This window comes from Euleptes europaea, chromosome 16, assembly GCF_029931775.1.
Source record: "Euleptes europaea isolate rEulEur1 chromosome 16, rEulEur1.hap1, whole genome shotgun sequence".
Taxonomy (NCBI): domain Eukaryota; kingdom Metazoa; phylum Chordata; class Lepidosauria; order Squamata; family Sphaerodactylidae; genus Euleptes; species Euleptes europaea.
Genome location: NC_079327.1, coordinates 42,424,863 through 42,444,591, shown reverse-complemented (window position 1 = coordinate 42,444,591; position 19,729 = coordinate 42,424,863). Strand labels below are relative to the sequence as shown.

Here is a 19,729-nt window from a genome sequence, read left to right as displayed (position 1 = left end):
CTGTCTCTGGTTGCCACTAACCTCACTTCTGAAGTTGGGGGCACAGAGAGCAGGGCTTGTGAGGCAGACGTTAACTGGCAAGCTGGGCAATATGGGAGGACGCAGTCTTACAATTACTGAGTGAAGCTGTATTCAGATACCAGAAGAATGGTTTGTCAGTAATAGTGCTGATTCAGAATTGAGGTCTTCGCCTCCTCCGAATGGGGTCTCACCTGTGCTGAAGTTTTTCACCAGGTGGTGGTGAGGGGTTGCTGTTACATTAAAGTTTATAGATGCAGGTACATATCTCTGTTCTTGTGTGTTGAACCTTTAACCGTACTTCATTCTCCAGCTTCGACCCCTGTGAAAGAGGCAGGATTCGGCCATAGTTATTAAGGCACTTATCGCATCCAGGTTAGATCACTGCAATTTGTTCTATGTTGTTTTTGAAGACAGTTTTGAAACAGCAGTTAGTACCGAATGCTGCGGCAAGACTGTTGATAGGTTCTGGCTATAGAGGTAATACTTCACCAGTTTTAGACTAACTTAATTGGCCTCCTGTTCACATTTAGGCCTAGTTCAAAATCTTATATATTACTTTTAAGGTCCTTTCTGGCTTGGAACCAGGACATCTAAAGGACTTCCAGATGTTCCTTTCAGATGTTCCTGACCATCAGCTGACATTGCATTCCGAAGCTCTGCTTAGCCTCCTTTCCCTTTCTGGGATCATCAGGTTATGCTACCTCCTTACACTCCTTATTTTCGCTGCCGCCAAAGGCTCTTGTGTTTGAATTCTTAGTTGGACCCAAATAACAGGATGGCTTAGTTGTATATGGTAGAACGACTGAGCTCTGAGATAAAAGGGGATCCTTTTAAACCGTTGTTTTTCTTGAAGATAAGAGTTCATTTATAAGTTTAACAGCATAACGGCTTCTGTACGGCTAATAAGCTTAATGGTTTCAGATAGGTACACAAGCATAGTTCCTCAAATAGACCTAACCGCACAGGCTTCTTTTCCTCACTTGCCACTTAAGCCAATAACTTCCACACAGCTTCCTGTCACCAAACTAATAACCTGTACACAGCTTAAATGCCCAGCTTGCCACACAGGTGCAAATCTTCCGCACGCACTTATTTTTTTTCACTTGTCACCCAGAGCACAGGTTTCTCTCACAGCATTCTTCAGCACCTCACTCAAGCTCCTTCCTACACACACACTGCTCAGCACTAACTCTCACACAAAGCTGCTCTTTGAACAAAACAGTCTAATCTGCTCCCTAGGGTGCTGCTACCACCCAACCATAACACACTTCATTCACCCATCCAGCCTCCTTATTTCTTACTTTACAACCCGACATTTCACAGCAACATACATTTAAAACTTCATGTTAAAACTCAGAAATTGAACACACACACAATATTTACATGAAAAAGCACCACAATTATTATGGCCATTATTCCATTTCCAGATGCCACTTTATGTAGAGAATGGAGAGAATGAAAAGGCAGTCAAGTAGGTAGCAACTATTGTTGGCTATATGTTTGGAAGCCACAACTATGATCACCTTTGGCCAGATCATTCTTTTCAATGAATGTAACATCCAAAAATGATAAAAGACCGGCCAGGATCCAGCAGTACCTTCAAGTTATGAGCCTGCTGCTTCAGCCAGAGTACAACCTCCTCCAGGAAAGGGTGACTTCTCAGTCCTCAAGCAGCATTGTCATTGACCAATAGCACCTCAGTCTTGTCAGGACTGAGCTTCAGTTTAGCCCTCATCCATCCCATTACTGTGTCCAGGCACCTGCTGTGGACTTCTTTGGGCCCACCTTATTTAGCTGAAGGAGAAGGAGACCTGCATGTCACCTGTATATTGGTGGTATATTACTTCAAATCCCCTAATGATTTTTCCCAGTGGTTTCTTGTGGTTTTAACCTGACCTCGCTAAACCCAGGTTAAAATTTAATGACTAAAAGTACCATAGGTGTATGGGGTGGCCAATATGCTGGACGGGGTACTTTACGTTAAGCATGAAATACATATTTTACTTGTGGTGAGGGACTGGCATTTTCATTGGCCTGTTTGTACCTAGGGTGGCAGTAAGGGTAAGACCAAACAGATCACAGGAGGTGGATTTTTGATGGTGGCAGTAGCATCCACCACCTTGTACTGTCAATAGTTTCCTACCTTTCATATCCAATCCAGGATCTGGAGATGCTAACTCTCCTCTCCTATTTCCTCAGGTGTCTTTAAAGACAGTATGGCAAACTGCTCTTTTACACACACACTTAAGAGCTTGGGAGAGATGGCAATAATAGGGATGCTAGCAGGGCCCATAACTCAGGAAGCATCCCTTGTTGAGTCACTGCTGATTCATACATACTGATTCATACATTCATACACTGCTTCATGTACTTTATTTCATGCAGGGTGACTTCACTTGGAACAGCATGTCAGGACGCAGTGTCCGCCTGAAGTCGGTTCCTGTTCAAAGCCTTTCAGAATTGGAACGTTCCCGGCTACAGGAAGTGGCATTTTATCAGTTGCAGCAGGACTGTGACCTAGGATGTCAGATAACTATTCCTAAAGGTAAGAGATGAAAATTCATTTTCTGATGGCAATGTTGAGGATAACACTCAAGCTTACAAAATTGCAAGCATAGAAAAAACAAAATCTGTTTGTGTGTGTTGTGTGGTTCTCCATGGCTGTATTACAATGGGTTGTGAATGGCAATATATTCTTTAAGAAGCTGAAGATGATCCCAATATACTCACAATAATATTTCTAACTCCTATAGGATTTTGTTTTGTTACAATTTTATGTATGCAATAATATGACAAAATATTATGCTGTACATGACTGTTGTGTGAAGTGCCGTCAAGTCGCAGCTGACTTATGGCGACCCCTTTTTGGGGGGGAGGGGGTTCATGGCAAGAGACGAACAGAGGTGGTTTGCCAGTGCTTTCCTCTGCACAGCAACCCTGGTCTTCCTTGGTGGTCTCCCATCCAAATACTAACCAGGGCTGACCCTGCTTAGCTTCTGAGATCTGACGAGATCAGGCTAGCCTGGGCCATCCAGGTCAGGGCATGACTGTTAGACACTCACAAACAAACCTGAAGGCCTGCTCAATGAAGGCATTAATGTACTTGAAGGCGAAAAAGAATGACAGACCAGTGCTGCCTATGAGTAGCCTTATGAATAGCTGTGCTAACAGGTGCACAAATGAGTATCATTAACCATCTTGAAAGTGTTTCTTGGGTGACGCATTAAAGAAGATATAAATACCAACTTTTTTTTTTAAAATGCTGCTTATATGCATTGGGGTAGATCCAACCTTCCTCCAGCACAAGGGGCTTATCTCCAATGTAAGTGCTTCTTCCGCCAGCAGAAGAGCCAGCTGAAGACTCAATAAGAATAATGGAAGGCCTCAGACTTGAGTAAACTTGGCTGAGAAGCAGGGTTGCCAGCCTCAAGGTGGCACCTGGAGATCTTCTACTATTACAGTTGATCTCCAGACCACCAAGATCAGATCCCCTGGAGGAAATGGCTGCTTTGGAGGATGGAGTCTATGGCATTATACCCTGCTGAGGTCCCTCCCTCCCCTCCCTCTTGTGAGGGTCTCTGTGTCTCTGCTTTCCATCACCTGCTTTGTTATCTTTGGACTCGTAAAAGCAGTTCACACTTTCTGGTCTCAGGCGCCTGGCCTGATTGCCCCAAGTATCTCCCCCCGCTGTGCTTCCTGTCAATACTCCCTCAGGCCGGTGCGGCCTTGGAAGTGTGATAGCTCCAGTAGACTTCCTGGGACTCGTTTGATGTTTTGTATTATGCCAAGCTTGTAACTTCCCATAACAATAAGTGTGAACCCCAGTGCCCCTGTGCCCTGGAGTCAATATATTCTGTAAACCCGATAAGCCCCTCACTTGCAACTTTCTACCTGTGCCTGTCTCATCTCCTGATGTCTTCAATAAATCCTTTGTTTCTGTATCAACGTCTGAACAATTGATTTGGAGAAGTAAACTCAGAGAGAGGGGATCTCTCACACCTCTGTCCCCAGCCTTCATCCCCAAAATCTCCATGTATTTCTCAACCCAGAACTGGCAACCCTACTCAGAGGAGTGGTAGGAGTGGGATAAGATCCACCCCATTATATAGCTCACAAAGCAGGGATTAGTTTCAACTGTAAGTTTTTTTAACTCTTTCTTGAGGCCAGGTGGTTTTCCTGTTGGAATCTACAGTTAGAGTTAGATGGCAAAGTCAGGCACCAGCTAAGCACTTCTACTAAATTTCTTTAAATACATTGCTACTTACTGCTTATCTCTCCTCTGAACTGTAACATAGTTAGAGATTTTAGGAATGAAAGCTAGAACAACTTGACTACAAATGAACTCAGTGAAAAATAAGGTTTACTTAGAAGTACTAGATATTCCATTTTTCTGTTTCGGAGAACATTCTGATGTTAGAGGTCTATGTTAATAGTCAGGGCCATTTTTACACTTAATTTTTTTTCTCACTGCTTTGACTGGCCAGCTGACTAATTTTGATTGGCTGACTGGTTAAATTCACAGCTATTAGTATACCAAAGAATAAGCAATTTAATATTCACAACCTTTATATTGCTCTGTTCAGTTTTTTGCCCAGTTCAGCTATGAATAAAAATGGCAATATGCTCTTTGTTTTCTTGTTTTGGCAAGAGATGAATTGTGGGATAAAGCTTTATTTACTTTGCTGTATGTTGTATTTAATTACCCATTAGTCTTCTGCATTGTGAGTGATCATGGTGCTTTTTTTTAACCTTACTATTGATCATTCTTATTTAGACACTAACTGTAGTGTAAGCATTTTTTCCAGAGTTGGAAAGCTACAAAATAAATCTCTGCAGGTTAAAAGTTTCCATCTTTCAATGCCTCTCGGCACATAGTTCTCCAGCTTCAAATATATAAGGGAAAATAGACATGCATGTAGTAGTCACAGACAACGGTATATATGTTGTAATACTTATAGGTCTGTAAACAAAGAATGGTTAAAATGGACACCCTTCCGCTTAAGAATTCCCCCTAGTGTTTTAATCATTGTGACTGTTTTGTGTCCATGAACAGGAGCCCTACTTCAGAATGTTAGCTGAAAGAAAGCAGGGAGGTTAGAGTTTGTTTGTTTTGCTGTCAAGTTGCAGACAACTTATGGTGACCCGTAGGGTTTTCAAGGCAAGAAACTTTCAGAAGTGGTTTGCCATTCCCCGCCTCTTCCGAGCGACCCTGGTATTTCTTGGTGGTCTCCCATCCAAATACTAACCAGGGTTGACCCTGCTTAGCTAACTAGATTGGACTAGGCTATCCAGGTCAGGACTGAGTTTGGAGAAAGAAGCAGTCAAACTCACAGCAAAGAACATTCAAGCTCTTAGTTATGCTAGTGGCTTACTGCCCTATCCCATGCTAATAAGTCACACGCCCCGAGAGACATAAAACTGGGAAGATTAAAGTACTAGAATGAAAACTCTTCCTTTATGACAGGAAGACCATCCCAAAGGTGAGGGAGAAAATAGAAACATTTTGGACACAGGGGAGTGGGCTCTCTTGCGTTTTGGGAAGCTCTTCAGATGCACACAAGCCATGATGGGACTCCAACTTGTTCATGAGGCAGGGAACAATGGAGATGAGTCCCAACTTAAAGTCAACATCATTTAGAAAGTACCAAGTGTAGGAATAGAAGATGACGTGTTTTCATCTTTCCTTTGTTCCCTTGCTAAACCTGAATTGTTTGAACGGAACATATATATTCTTATATTCATTTATTAAACTTCCTTATATTGTAAATGCTCTATGTTTGATCTCCACATCTATTTGATTTAGCTATCTGAAGTGTGGCACTGGTCAGGGGCAGCAAAGAAGCTCTCCTTTCCTGGAGCACAATAATGCTAAAATGCAAAGCTGTGATAGATCTCCCCTGCACTTACTTGTAGAACAGCAACTGGGTGGGTCCTCTAAACAAGAGGGGATACTCCTACGAGTCATTGATGGTAGTTGGTGGTTACCAAGTTTGTAATTGGATCCCCAGTGGTTCCTTTGACTTTCAGAGATCCAAATAGAAGGAATAAGAAAGGGCTTACAGTCTAGTTCCTTCACAATAATTTAGAGAGCAAATAAAACATATTGTATAGACAGTACAGTACAATTCCAAACAGAGTTACAGCCTCTGTATGTGTTATCTATCAGATGACTGAAAGTCGTGCTTTCGGAGACTCCCAAGGACCATTTTGGGATAGCTCTTATGTCACAATGATTATGATGCAGTAAGTTTCCATTGGCAGTCTGGGTCACATAAGATCTTGGGCATGGCTATTCCTTAGCTGTCCCTTTTAGCATACAAACAAATGGGTTTACTTCACATGCAAACTTGGTCTCCTGATTTTAAGTTTCGGAAAATCATGGACTCTGTTGTAAAAATAGTATTTTGCTTCATCTTCTGAATTGCCTTTATCCTCTTGAGACTTTAATTATTAGACTTAAGTAAACCATCAATTATGGGCAGATTAGCTGTAATATGACTTCCCATTAAAACTGGAGGAGAGGACCACCCATTATCTAAGGGTGTATTCTTGTATATCAACAGTGACTTATACAAATCACCCCCATTATCAAAAGTTGCCTTCATTAGATTTTTGATGGTCTGAACAGATCTTTCTACACATTAATTAAACTGATAAATGTTTGGATAGATGTAGTGTACTGAGAATCCTAGTCTTGTGGCAAGCTGCCTAACATCCCATTCCTGTGGGGGAGAGATGAGCCAGTGGCTGGAGCCAACGCAGCCTCCAAAGGAGGATTCACCCCTCCCCAAAGCCTGCACTTTCCCCTTACCTGCAATCCCCAAGGAACTGCTCCATAGCATTCCACGGGGCTACACCACTTTAAAAGGTGGAGTAAATGCAAGTAAGGGCAAAGGGGGCATTTCCAGCCTGAAGGGGGGTTAGGAAGCCACCTAAAAGTGGCTCCACCCCAGAACATCCCGAGAACACTCCTTGAGATGACGGCGCAGAGGTGTGTTGTAACGACAATGGCCAGAGGCCAAGCCGGCATCCCAGAGCCACACTGGCAGTGCATGGAGACCAGTGTGAGTGCCCCAATGCCAGTGTCCATGACACTCTTGGGAGCACAAGTGGCATGGGTGCCAGTGCAAGCGGCCTGTATGCCAGGACGGGCCCTTGCACGTCTCCTGAGAACTTTTGCCCTCCCAGCTCAGGAATGGGCTATAAATTCTGTACAGGAAAATAGTGGGATATAATCACAAGAAACATCCTCTGAAATACTATGTCATTCAAATATTCCTTTCAGATTGGCAATTACTAGTTTGTAGGTGGTACTTCAAGAGCCCCGTGGCGCAGAGTGGTAAGCTGCAGTATTGCAGTCCAAGCTCTGCTCACAACCTTAGTTCAATCCCAACAGAAGTCTGTTTCAGGTAGCTGGCTCAAGGTTGACTCAGCCTTAAAGATTTCTCCATCTGTGGCTGTGAGTTCATGCCTACAAGTCTAGCAGTCTCTGATTATCAACAATGGTTTGTTATCCTCATTCAGGAGTGTGACAAAGAAACAGGCATCTTTTGCCCTCTTCATTTCACAGCCTATTCTCCAATCTCCTCTGCTTGCTGCTTTTCCATGACGGACTGCACAGAAGACACGATGATGAAAACATGCTTGTGTTTATGTGTGACTGATGTTCATCAAGTGTTTTTGTGTGTAGGCACACATCCCTTACTCCTACCCATCAATGAACAGAGAGGTGCTTTGTAGCACCTTTGTAGGTGCTTTGGGTGGGAAACCATGCTGGTGGGAGAGCACCTCATGCTTGTCAGGAGTTTTTACACTATCCACAGCTGGCCTGTGCATTCACAGATCCCATGCATGCCTGAACAGGTATGTGTAATCATGCTTTCTTCAACATACAAAGTTCATGTAATCTCTGGCATGGGCTGTGAGTTCAGTGCGCAAGTATCCACTTCAGTGCTCAGCAGGTCTTGTGTAGGAGTTCAGAAGACTGCTCAGAGCCTTTCCTTACACCACCTCCTTAATTTTCTTCTGTCTTTCTGCCTCACTGATCAACTGCCTCCTATTTCAATTATGCATGATGTGGGGTACCCCAGGATGTGGGGTACCAAAAATAAGACACTTTGTCAGAACTTTGCCATCAAAATCCTAGTGCAACAGGTGGGCTTAAATACCTTGCTAGGCAGGAACACTCCTCTCTGAGGTCCTGTTAGCAGATTCCTACTGTCTGTGAACCCAGTCACAGGCCTGGTTGGGGTCACCTATAGCTGACATTGGCTCTTGTATTGGGCCATGGTTGAATCTGCTGTTGCCTGTACACAAAATGTCACATTGCTAGAAAAATTCATAAAGGCCTGATAAATAATGTCTCAGTATTTTACTAGGACAGACCTTTGCACCTGTTGGATTAATCTTAAATGTACAAGAAATGCTGCAGGCCAACTGGACCAATTACACTCTGCTCGTATGAATTTTGATTTATCCTGTTCCCTGGCATCCTCCTAATTATGTAGGATTTTACAGCTGTAAGAGAAAGAAGGACAGGAGTCCCAAGATGAATCAGCCTTGAAAAGAACCATATGTGATACTCAGAAAAATAAATGGTCTACCAGATCCAACAAGAGATGGATTGACTCAATAAAGGAAGCCACAGCCTTCAATTTGCAAGATCTGAGCAAGGCTGTCAAAGACAGGACATTTTGGACAGCACTTAACACACACGCATAGATCCAGCTAGGCCCTGGTAATAAGCCCAAAGTTATCCATAAGGGTTAACTAATAAGATATCAAGATGGCAGGACTTGAGGATTGGATCCATAAAATTAAAGTATGTCAGAATCTAGAACAAGAAGCTCCTGCTCAGCTTATAATCCATCTTGAAACAGCAATCACGAAAGCAAAAAGAAGCTTACTTGATCAGAACTGGTCCACTCCACTATCTTAAGCCAACATTTCAAAGAAGCTAGAAAACACTCTAAAGCCTAAATATCAGGGAAGTGAATCATTTACTTAATAATTAAACTTTGATAGATCCATTTTTGTTAATGGGTAACTGAAGTGAAGGGCTTAACTTGGTAGTAAATGAGAAGCTTTGCAGGAATCTTGTCTCCTTAATCATGTTAACCAGCTTGTCTTTGTATCCAGTGACGAACAGCTACATTTCAGTAATATTGTAATGGTAGCCAAGCCCCGTGGCGCAGAGTGTTAAGCTGTAGTACTGCAGTCAAAAACTCTGCTCACGGCTCAAGGTTGACTCAGCCTTCCATCCTTCCGAGGTCAGTCAAATGAGTACCCAGCTTGCTAGGGGTAAAGGGAAGATGACTGGGGAAGGCACTGGCAAACCACCCTGTAAACAAAGTCTGCCTTGGAAACGTCAGGATGTGACGTCACCCCATGGGTCAGGAATGACCCAGTGCTTGCACAAGGGACCTTTACCTTAGCCAAGCCTTCCTTCCTTTCTTTCTTTTCCTTTTCCTTTTCTTTTTGTGTCTCCCCTTATCTACTGTTTGTACGTTGGTAAATAAAACAAAGTCTTCAATGAGCTCTCATTCCTAGCAAACTATAAACCTGATACCATACTTACCTAGAACTTCGCTGCTTTGAAGTGAAAAGTGTTATGAACGAGATGTTTGCCTTCAGAAAATACAAACACCTGTGTGATCTCCATCATAAAAGCCTTAAGTTATGCTCAGATGGGAAAGTAATGGTGTATATGGGGAACTGTGGGATGAGAAGTGGGGTGTGGGGAGCTTTCACCCACATCCCACGGGGTGTGGGGAGCTTGTCCCCAGGAACCAAGATGGTTAGGTGTTAATAAATCCAGCTTTAAATCCTAAAAATCAGAGGTTCAAAGTGTGGGTTTAGCTAATGCAGGTTGGGTGAGAGATGGGGAGCCAGCCCCATAATGCTGGACAGCAAAGTGTTAAAAGTCTGTATAGAGGAAGTGTACCAAAAGGGCGGGGGATAAGGTTTTACTTTGGAGAGCATCCTTTAAGTTCCCTGGTCCACAACTATTCTTGGGGGAGGGGAGAATGCCAAGTTAACTGTAATTCACAGTGGGTAGCCTTGTTAGTCTGTTTGCAGTAGTAGTAGAAAGCTCATACTCTACCAGAAAATATTTTTGTTAGTCTTTAAGGTGCTACTGGACTCTTGCCAAGTTAACTGTACTATGTATAGGATAGCTAGTTGTTCTCTTTCAGGTTAGTTTCTTATCATTGGGTACATCTCTTTTTGTAAGCTGATGCATTCTTATTGCATCTGTGTTGGCCTTTTCTGCATGGAACCCTTACTCATCTAGCTGCTCGGACATGCTTGTATAGGCTTATACGTGCACAGCCCACCTTTCTGATAACTCAAAGCAATGGGAGAATTTTCTGTCACAGAGACTAGGGATACCTTGAGTGGTAGAAGATTCTACCGGGACCCCAACCAAAGAGTGGATTTAGGGAGAAAGGGGTTTTCCAAAAGGATTCATCACAAGCACACAGTTGTGGGCAACTCAGCTCTGTTGGCTGACCACTGTCTTAAAGTAAGTAATAAGGGGGAAAGAAGGTGAGGGGAGCATGTTGCAGTAAATTGTGTTTTTTTAAATGGAGTAATTTATGATTAAGGCCTGCCCAACTGAACTAAATACCAGTTGTCACTGAGCAAATAGCCAGGTGGCACACGGAACCTGCTTGGCTATTGGCCTGCCTATGGCTGCAGTCCTAAGCATTGTGTCTAGGAGAGTGAGTGGCATTTCTCAAGAAACCTATCATGCTGTACGTAGACAAGATAAAGAATGGGTAGTAATTTTGTATTGGTGGCATGAAGGATGGTGAGACCTGTCCTGTAAAATCAGTCTTATTTAAATGCATCATACAAGTAACACAAATTTTGATTTTTGTTCTGGACAGAATACCTAAATTTAAATGGGCTACTCCCAAAGGAGCCCCGTGGCGCAGAGTGGTAAGCTGCAGTACTGCAGTCCAAACTCTGCTGACGTCCTGAGTTCGATCCCAATGGAAGTTGGTTTCAGGTAGCCGGCTCAAGGTTGACTCAGCCTTCCATCCTTCCAAGGTCGGTAAAATGAGTACCCAGCTTGCTGGGGGTAAAGGGAAGATGACTGGGGAAGGCCCTGGCAAACCACCCCGAAAACAAAGTCTGCCTAGAAAACGTCAGGATGTGACATCACCCCATGTGTCAGGAATGACCTGGTGCTTGCACAGGGGACCTTTACCTTTACTCACAGGAAACGTTGAGGGCAGCAGGAAAAGAGGAAGATGCAACAAAAGATGGATTGACTCAATAAAGGAAGCCACAACCCTCAATTTGCAAGAACTGAGCAAGGCTGTTAACTGTAGGACATTTTGGAGGATGTTGATTCATAGGGTCACCATGAGTCGGAAGCAACTTGACAGCACTTAACACAGACACACTCACAGGAAAAGTTTCAATAAATTCTAATTAATAAAAATAATGGATAGTAGACAGAGAATCTATTTTTGTTGCTTTTTATTTTTATTTTATACTAGAGAGTAGCAAAGGAAATTCTTGTTATTTGATGTTAAATATTGTCATCTGGTTATGATTTATTTGTAAATGGAACAGCAGTCACATCCTGTTGGATGCGCTTTTTAAACTTACGTAGCCTTCCAATTGAATAGATTTTTTTCCAGAAGATTTTGTTTGTTTGATAGTTTGTTTGGAAAGGCTGAGGGAAAATGCAAACCAGAGAAAATTTCAACCCTAAGAATATTTTTATAATATCAAAAATTATAATATTTTTTATAATTATAATATACCATACTCTGAACGACATTTCAGCAAGAGATATGAGGGCCTAGCTTCCTGTCTATAGCTTGTACACAGTGTGTGTCATTTTAAAAAGCCTTCTTACAGTATTTTACTGTAAAGTATTGACCATCATTAGTCTAGAATGTAATGGGTTCAGAAATCTACTTTTTTACATATCCATTACTATGGTAATGATATAGATCTTTAATGAATGCTGTACATAAGTGGCCACGCTTCTTTCTCTCAAAGGTTGACTTCTTCCCCCTGCCTCTCAGGTCTGCAGCACATAGGGGGGTTACCGCACTTTGTATTCCCAGCGATGTTTGAAAATGTTATAAAAAACATCGCTTTAAAAGGGTTTTTGGATACTATGTCTCATAAATGGTTGGAAGACGTCTTCACAGCTAAAGGGGCCAAACAAAGTGCGAGCAGTATTTTTTATAACGTTTTCAAACTCTTAATACATCAGTGGAAATACATAGGAAGTGCGAACAGTATTTTTAATAACATTTTCAAACTCTTAATACATTGCTGGGAATACAAGTGCGGTAACCTCCATAGTTACAAACAGACAGAAGACTTCAGTTCATAATTAATGAGTTAAATTAATGCTATTGTGCTTGGAGAAAGACATTTCCCTGATTCTGTCACACAACTGTACTAGAAGTACCTGAAGAGTGACACTGCTAGGAATTGTTTGTTATGTGCCCTTCTTCCCACCCCTAGCATTAATTATAATTATATTACCATTGTATGTCAGAGAGTATGGCATTCTGCCTGGCTGGGAAAGGTATGTGGCTGAGTAGTTAATTCCAGGTGTCTTGGTGTGTTTGTTCTTGTGACCTTAGTTTCTTCAACATAATTGTTTTACCCTTTGCTGGTTTACTGTGGTGGCATCAGATCACATTGATATCATCTCCATTGTTGGTAAGCCAAAGAGGACACATTTTCAAAACTTGAAAGTCTGTTTTATTATTACTCTTATAAAGAAAATATCTTAAAAGGTCAAATAATAAATTTGTTTATTAACACAAACACAAACCTTTATTGGCATAATTACGATGCCATAATCATAAATCCATATAAAATACACTTAAAGCATAATATAGATTGGATGGATACAATAAAATTCCATATAAACTAAGATATTATAAAATATACTAATTAAAAGCAGTTTTAATCTTAAGCACTTCTGCGAGATATTGGGCCACCATCTTAGTTATTTCAGGGATCGAATTGTTCAAAAGAAACTGACATTTAAGATCATTATTCAAAAATCTTTTGGTAGCGAATAAAGTAGGTAGCAATCTTTCCCGCAGACATTCATAAAGAGGACATTCTAAAATTATATGATCAGTGGTGTCAATAGAGTTAGAGTTGCAAGAGCATAGACGTTTGTGCCTTGGAATCTGGGAATATCTACCAGAGAGCATCTTAGATGGAAAGGCGTTTACCCTGGCCAATAGAAAAGCTCAACGTTGTACTTTGTTTATTATAAAAGCTACCAGAAAACAATTAGGTGAATGTGATTTACGCAAATGGGAAAAAATCCCTTAAACCATCTCCTGAACGAACAAACAATTACCATTTTAACCAACTGTAGGAATCAAATATACCATAGAGTAAGTCATAGAAATGAAAAACCTTGGGAGTTTCATTGAGCATGACACCAGCTATTAAAAATAAATAAATCTAAAGTTTGGCATTTCATTACAGGAACAGAACAGTAGTAAAGACAACAGAGAGGAAGTATAATTTTGCAGATGAACCTGACACATCATTACTCAGCTCTTTACAAAAGATTGACTGTAATTTACAAAAAAATAAGTGTGGGGAGGGCATGAAACTGACCTGATTAAGGTTGAAGAATGCATGGAATATGAAGTTAGAGGGAAAAAATGGTTTTCACTCCTCAGGTTCATTTGACCCTCTATTTTGTCAAGGGTATTAAAAATATTCTGTGCGGTAAAGTTGTTAAATTTTACTAGGTATAGAAAAATATGTGTGCATATTGGGATGTCTTGATTAAATGCAGCCTTTTTTCCAGGATAAGAGATTATCTTTTGCCTTTTAAGAAACGAAATAAAAACTATCAATGTAGGTGCTTATTGTCTGCTCCAAATTATAGTAAACAGTGTTCAGTGAGCTTTGTTTGAAAGTGTAACATTTGAAATGTGTATATGTGCCATTCTGGGACGCTTGGTATATTGCAGCTCCTGCCTGCCATACTTTGGTACTGATGTTTCAAATGGTGCTTTAACTTTTCAGATGCTAGGAAATTGGTATGTAGTTGTAATAAACCCATAGTAAATAATTCATGATTTCAAAGTAATGTGTTTCCTGAAATAGTCTTTTCAGGAAGATACTGCTTTGCGGGTTAACTTCAGAACTGAGAAGCTGAAAACTATGGTTTGAATCAAGTCATTTAACTTACCAAAGAGAGGTGAATTGAAGGCTAAAGACTGAATAACCTTACCACTGCAGTGGCAAAAGTAGGTTGCTTAGAGTATAACTTTGTGAATTGTAGAAGAGAGGAAGGAAAATTACAAGCAGGAAAATAACTTACCTTTTGGATGAAAGGTGGTGACTTCATGAATTACTTGTACTGTGCAATCAGCCAAGGTTCCCATTAGTTCAGTTTTAAAAGAATCCTTTAAGTGGGAAAACTCAGTTGAGTTTGTTTGCTGAAACTCTTGGAATTTCCTGTTGTCTTTTGCATGTTTATGCATTACATTTGGGACTGATCTTGATGTGTAGAATACTCTGTGAGCAGCCAGTGTAGAGTGCAAAGGCCTATGTGTATCCACAAGCTCATTTAAGCAACTCAGAAACGGTTCTGTGAGCTGGATTTTGTCTTTTAAAGAAAGAGTGGTTAAGGTCCATCAAGCTGAATATAAAGGGGGAACCTCTAAGCAGTTCACAGGGGAAGGGAAATCTCATCTCCCCTGTTGGTTACTGCTACTACTGCTACCACCTGCCACTGCCTCCTCTGCTACCATAGCCTTCTCCTTTCTATCAACCCCTCTTCTGCCACTTTATCTCCTTCTACCTTTTTTTTAAATGCTTGGTTGTATGAAATTGCTAGGCAAGCCCATAATGCTGATTGTAGTCTCAGGAGCTCTCGATTAGTATTTATTTAATGTTGGCTGAGTTTTTAACATCCCTTTTGTATCTTTACTGTGTGTGGGTTTTTGGGTGTGTTTTTTTGCAAATTTGTGGGATCATCCCAGATTTGTAGAAACATCACCCCCTTTTCTATGTGGTCCCATTGTGTAGATTTTTTAATCCACAGTCTGGGGCAAATATTGGAATTAGATATATGATTACCAGGGAATACTAGCCTGTCAGCATAACTTCCTTACCAGACTGTCAGCTGCCACAGTCTCTTTCTGACTTACCATTACCCCAGGTATGGCAACTTGTAAGGTTTTTCTTGTATTTGTGGAACTCAGCAGGCAGGTCCCTGCCTACAAAGATACAAGTGGGGTTATATACCACATATATACCATCTTTATTAGATTTTCTCTCATTTGCATACTGACTGTAAAATCTAATCCCTTTGTGAAAATGTGTTCCCAGTCTTGGTCACTTAACATTCAGTGTTCCATTTATCCCGATATCCCGTTGTTTGATTTAATTTATCTTTAAGTATAATTGTATATATTTTTGAAGTTGGAGTTTTGTCTTGTAACATCAATTTCTCAAACTCTGATTTATCTCTAATTTCGGATGTGTCATTTTCTTTTAGGTTATTCCAGTATTTTTTTATTTGTAAATATTCTAAAAATGTAATATTAATTTCTTTTTTATCCATAATTTTACATAAAGGTTCTAAATTATTATTTCTAATCCAATAATTACATTCATTCTGTTTATCTATCTTTATTCTATGTGGTAATTGAAATTATGGGTTCTCAGCTAAGATATTCCATAAAAAGGAAGACATTGGGGAAATATCTGGAGCTAGTTTCTCTCTTAGCTCATCCCATTGCTTTAGAATGGTATTAATGCAATTATTATCTTTGTTGTAGCAATTTTTCCTATAAGTTTTTTTAACCCAAAGCCATCTATTTAGTGGGAATTTAACAAAGTCCTGCTCAATTATATGGTTCCTTTTCATCATTTACTACCCATGATTTTAACCACTTTATCCTAGCCACCTGATAATATGTTAATGAATTTGGCATACCTATCCTTCCTTTGCTTAAGAAAAGAAGACTCTTAATGGGCAGGTGTAATCCTTGTCCATGAAGGAACAATGTAGAAAGAGTAGCCTCAGGAGAAATATTGACAGACCTGGTCACTGGAATATTTTGGAATCTGTTGATCATTCAGAGACTCAGAAGGACTACAAAGGCCTTTTCACTGGACAGTGAGCTAAAGTGCTGGTCCCTGGACTGTTTGGATGGACATCATCTGACCTAGCTAGCTTCCTATATGAGTCGGTCCTTTCTGCATTGACAGGGGGTTCTTTTGCTGAAGCTGTGCTGTGTTGAAGATAGAAGTGTGGGGTTTATTTTGGTGATCTGCAGAGTTGGTTGCTGTTTTTCCTGACAGCTGGTGGACTTCAGTATTGGTTTGTTATGGTTAGATTAATCAACATATACTTAGGTATATTTGCAGAATATGGACAGTGTATAAAAGAAGTCTCTGAGGCCAAATGTAGTTTTTACTTTTTATTAATGTAGGATCACTGTACCCGGTCCAATGGACACTAGCTGCCACTGGCTATTGGGATGGAACTAGAAATGCACGAACTGCAAAAGAAATCTGTTTGGCATAATTCCACTTATGGAAGGAATTGTGCAACATTTTGTGCAACAATTCCCACTGACCCAGATGATGCACAAGATTTCACAAGTCAGCCTTCAGCCATTTAAGGGGTTTTCAAGGCATTCACCTGGAATGCCTTTGGGAATTGTCATATGATAAACCCAACCTATGATTATGTACTTTATCCTGGGCTAGTGTACAGTAATTAAGGTTGACAATGAGGAAATTGAAATTGTTCAAGACTTTCTATTCCTTGGCTCCACCATCAACCAAAAGGGAGACTGCAACCAAGAAATTAGGAGATTGAGACTGGGAAGGGCAGCCATGAAGGAGCTAGAAAATATTTTGAAGTGTAAGGATGTGTCACTGGCCACCAAGACTAGATTAATTCATTCCATCGTATTCCCTATTACTATGTATGGGTGTGAAAGCTGGACAGTGAAGAAAGCTGATAGGAAGAAAATAGATTCCTTTGAAATGTGGTGTTGGAGGAGAGGGTTACGGATTCCGTGGACTGCCAAAAAAACAAATCAGTGGGTTATAGATCAAATCAAGCCTGAACTGACCCTAGAAGCTAAAATGACTAAACTGAGGCTATCGTATTTTGGTCACGTCATGAGACGACAAGAGTCACTGGAAAAGACAGTCATGCTAGGAAAAGTGGAGGGCAGCAGGAAAAGAGGAAGACCCAACAAGAGATGGATTGACTCAATAAAGGAAGCCACAGCCTTCAATTTGCAAGATCTGAGCAAGGCTGTCAAAGATAGGACATTTTGGAGGACTTTCATTCATAGGGTCACCATGAGTCGGAAGCGACTTGATGGCACTTAACACACACACACACAGTGTACAGTAGAGCTCTGAAGAGGTACTCATGAGCCGAGAAACTCCAGTGCTTTGTTTAATGGCCTCAAGAAGGATAACAATTGCCTCTCTCTCTCTCATATTGTATTTTGGGAGCCATTTTGAGAATAAAGAAGCCACTAGGTTCACTTACTGAAAACTCAGGATCAGTTGCACAATATCTTGCAAAAGTGGAAATGCAAGTAGGGGTAAATCTGATTGTGCAGGCAGTTACTGCTGTCTTTTTCTTGCATTTCCACTTGTGCAAAAGCTCTAAAAAAGGTAAAGGTAAGTCCCCTCTGCAAGCACGGAGTCATTACTGACTCATGGGATGACATCACAAAACAAAGTTTACTAGGCAGACTATGGTTACGCGGTGGTTTGCCACTGCCTTTCCCAGTCGTCTACACTTTACCCCCAGCAAGCTGAGCACTCATTTTACTGACCTTGGAAAGATGGAAGGCTGAGTCAACCTTGAGCCTGAAACCGACTTCTGTCCTAAGACCAGCTACATCCAGATATCAGAAAAGTTAAATGGGACAATGCGGATGTCCATTTATGTCAACAAGTATTTTATTGCAAATGATTGTGTAACCATTCGGTGTAAATGTTTGTTTAACTTGTTAATCTGCAAACATTGTACAAGCTACCCTTGAACGCACTGTTTTCTCAGATTCAGCTCTTGGAGACATTGAATTTTAGCTGAGCTGTTGTGTTCAGGAGAACATCAAAACCTTCATGTTACTGGGCAACTTTGATATAGCACATATAATGACAAAAATTGTAGTAAGAACATTTGAGATAATCTTGGACATGCTGAAATCAGTGGGGGATTTTACTGCAGATTTAATTTAAGCCATACACCATCTTTTTTCATTTCCTGTTTTCTTCTCTTAGTGAATGCTTTTTGGGTAGATATGTGAGAGCAGTTGCAGAGGAAATAAAAATAGTCAAAAGGTTTAGGCCAAGAATGCATTGTTATATTAACAAACTGGCGGCAGAAATGCTTTTTGATTCTGATGAGTGATGCTCAAGAGTACAAAAAAAAAAATGTGCAAAGCTTGTCCTTGGTTCAGAGCTACAGTTTTCATTATTTTCCCAGTGTGTCAAATGCAAATGGTGATTACCTGTCAATAGGGATGCTCAAATACTTGACAGTTTGGCTAACTACCCATTTGTCAGTGGTGATCAAGCAGCCAATTAATCAGTTGGGTGTTTGTCTATTTTCAAGTTAGGCTTCTGATCTCTTGCTGGGGACCTACTGCTCTATACTCAACAAGGGTTTGGGGATAACTAGTTGACTCCCAGCTGATCAGCTGGAAGTTGGGTTCTTCTGATCTCCAATCCTGTGAACTTTGTTGCTTCCCAGAATTGCTGAGATGCAGCAAGTTTAGTTGGGGGTAGGGGGGGTCAGAAGCCCCACCAATTTCCTTTATTTTATCCATACCCCAAGCTATCAACTTGTGGTGCAGAGAAAAGGGGGAGATTTCTTCTGTTCTCTGCAATCCAAGCTCTCAGATTGAGTGGAGAGAAAGAAACAGATTGCCCTTTTCTCCTCTCCCCTTTCTAAGCTATTTTGCTGAGGGTGTGGTCAGTCAGAACTTGACTCCCATCCAATCCCCTGATTGAATTGGCTTCAGACCAGCAGACAGCTGTTACTTGTTCAGCAGCTGTTCAGTTTTCTTGATATAATTCGAACATATCCTTAATAAGTTCATTGTCTGATTGTGAGTGTCAAAGAGAATAAGTTGAAGTGCCAAACTGGCTTATTGAAAAATTTGTGGTGCCCCTACCTGACAGTAACATGTTCTTAGTCTTTGTGTCAGTGATGAAATACTTGTTATTCTATGGCAATTTGGAAAGGTTTTTTTGTTTTTGTTTTTTTGTAATATCAGGTCTGCTAGACCTCGCTCTGCTATATAGAATCAATATCCATTTTGTTTTACTGTTACACATTCTTGACAGCTGTGTGTGTGTGTGAAGTGCCGTCAAGTCACAGTCGACTTATGAGAACCCTTTATGGGGTTTTCAAGGCAAGAGACTAACAGAGGTGGCTTGCATTATCTTCCTCTGCATAACGACCCTGGAATTCCTTGGTGGGCTCCCATCCAAATATTAACCAGGGCCAACAGTACTTAGCTTCCGAGATTGGGCCACCCAGGTCAGGGCTTTCTTGCCAGATACTTACTGCTAAATACCTACTGCTAAATATGAGTCATATCTTGCTGGACCTTTATTATGGTGACTAGTCTCTAAATCTTCTGTTCCGGAGGTTTAACCAAAATAATTCTAATGGGAGCAAACTACCCTATTCACGGGGTCA

At 40.9% G+C, this 19,729-nt stretch overlaps 1 protein-coding gene across 1 annotated transcript in view; it reads left to right on the top strand.

Annotated features, from left to right (window-relative positions):
• The first annotated feature begins 2,397 nt into the window (after positions 1–2,397).
• ARHGAP6 (Rho GTPase activating protein 6) overlaps positions 2,398–19,729 on the top strand; it is a 65,037-nt gene continuing 47,705 nt past the window's right edge. Inside the window, exon 1 of the mRNA XM_056861894.1 lies at positions 2,398–2,566. Coding sequence (XP_056717872.1) covers positions 2,401–2,566 — 166 coding nt within the window. The 5' untranslated portion in view covers positions 2,398–2,400. The remainder of the gene's footprint in view (positions 2,567–19,729) is intronic.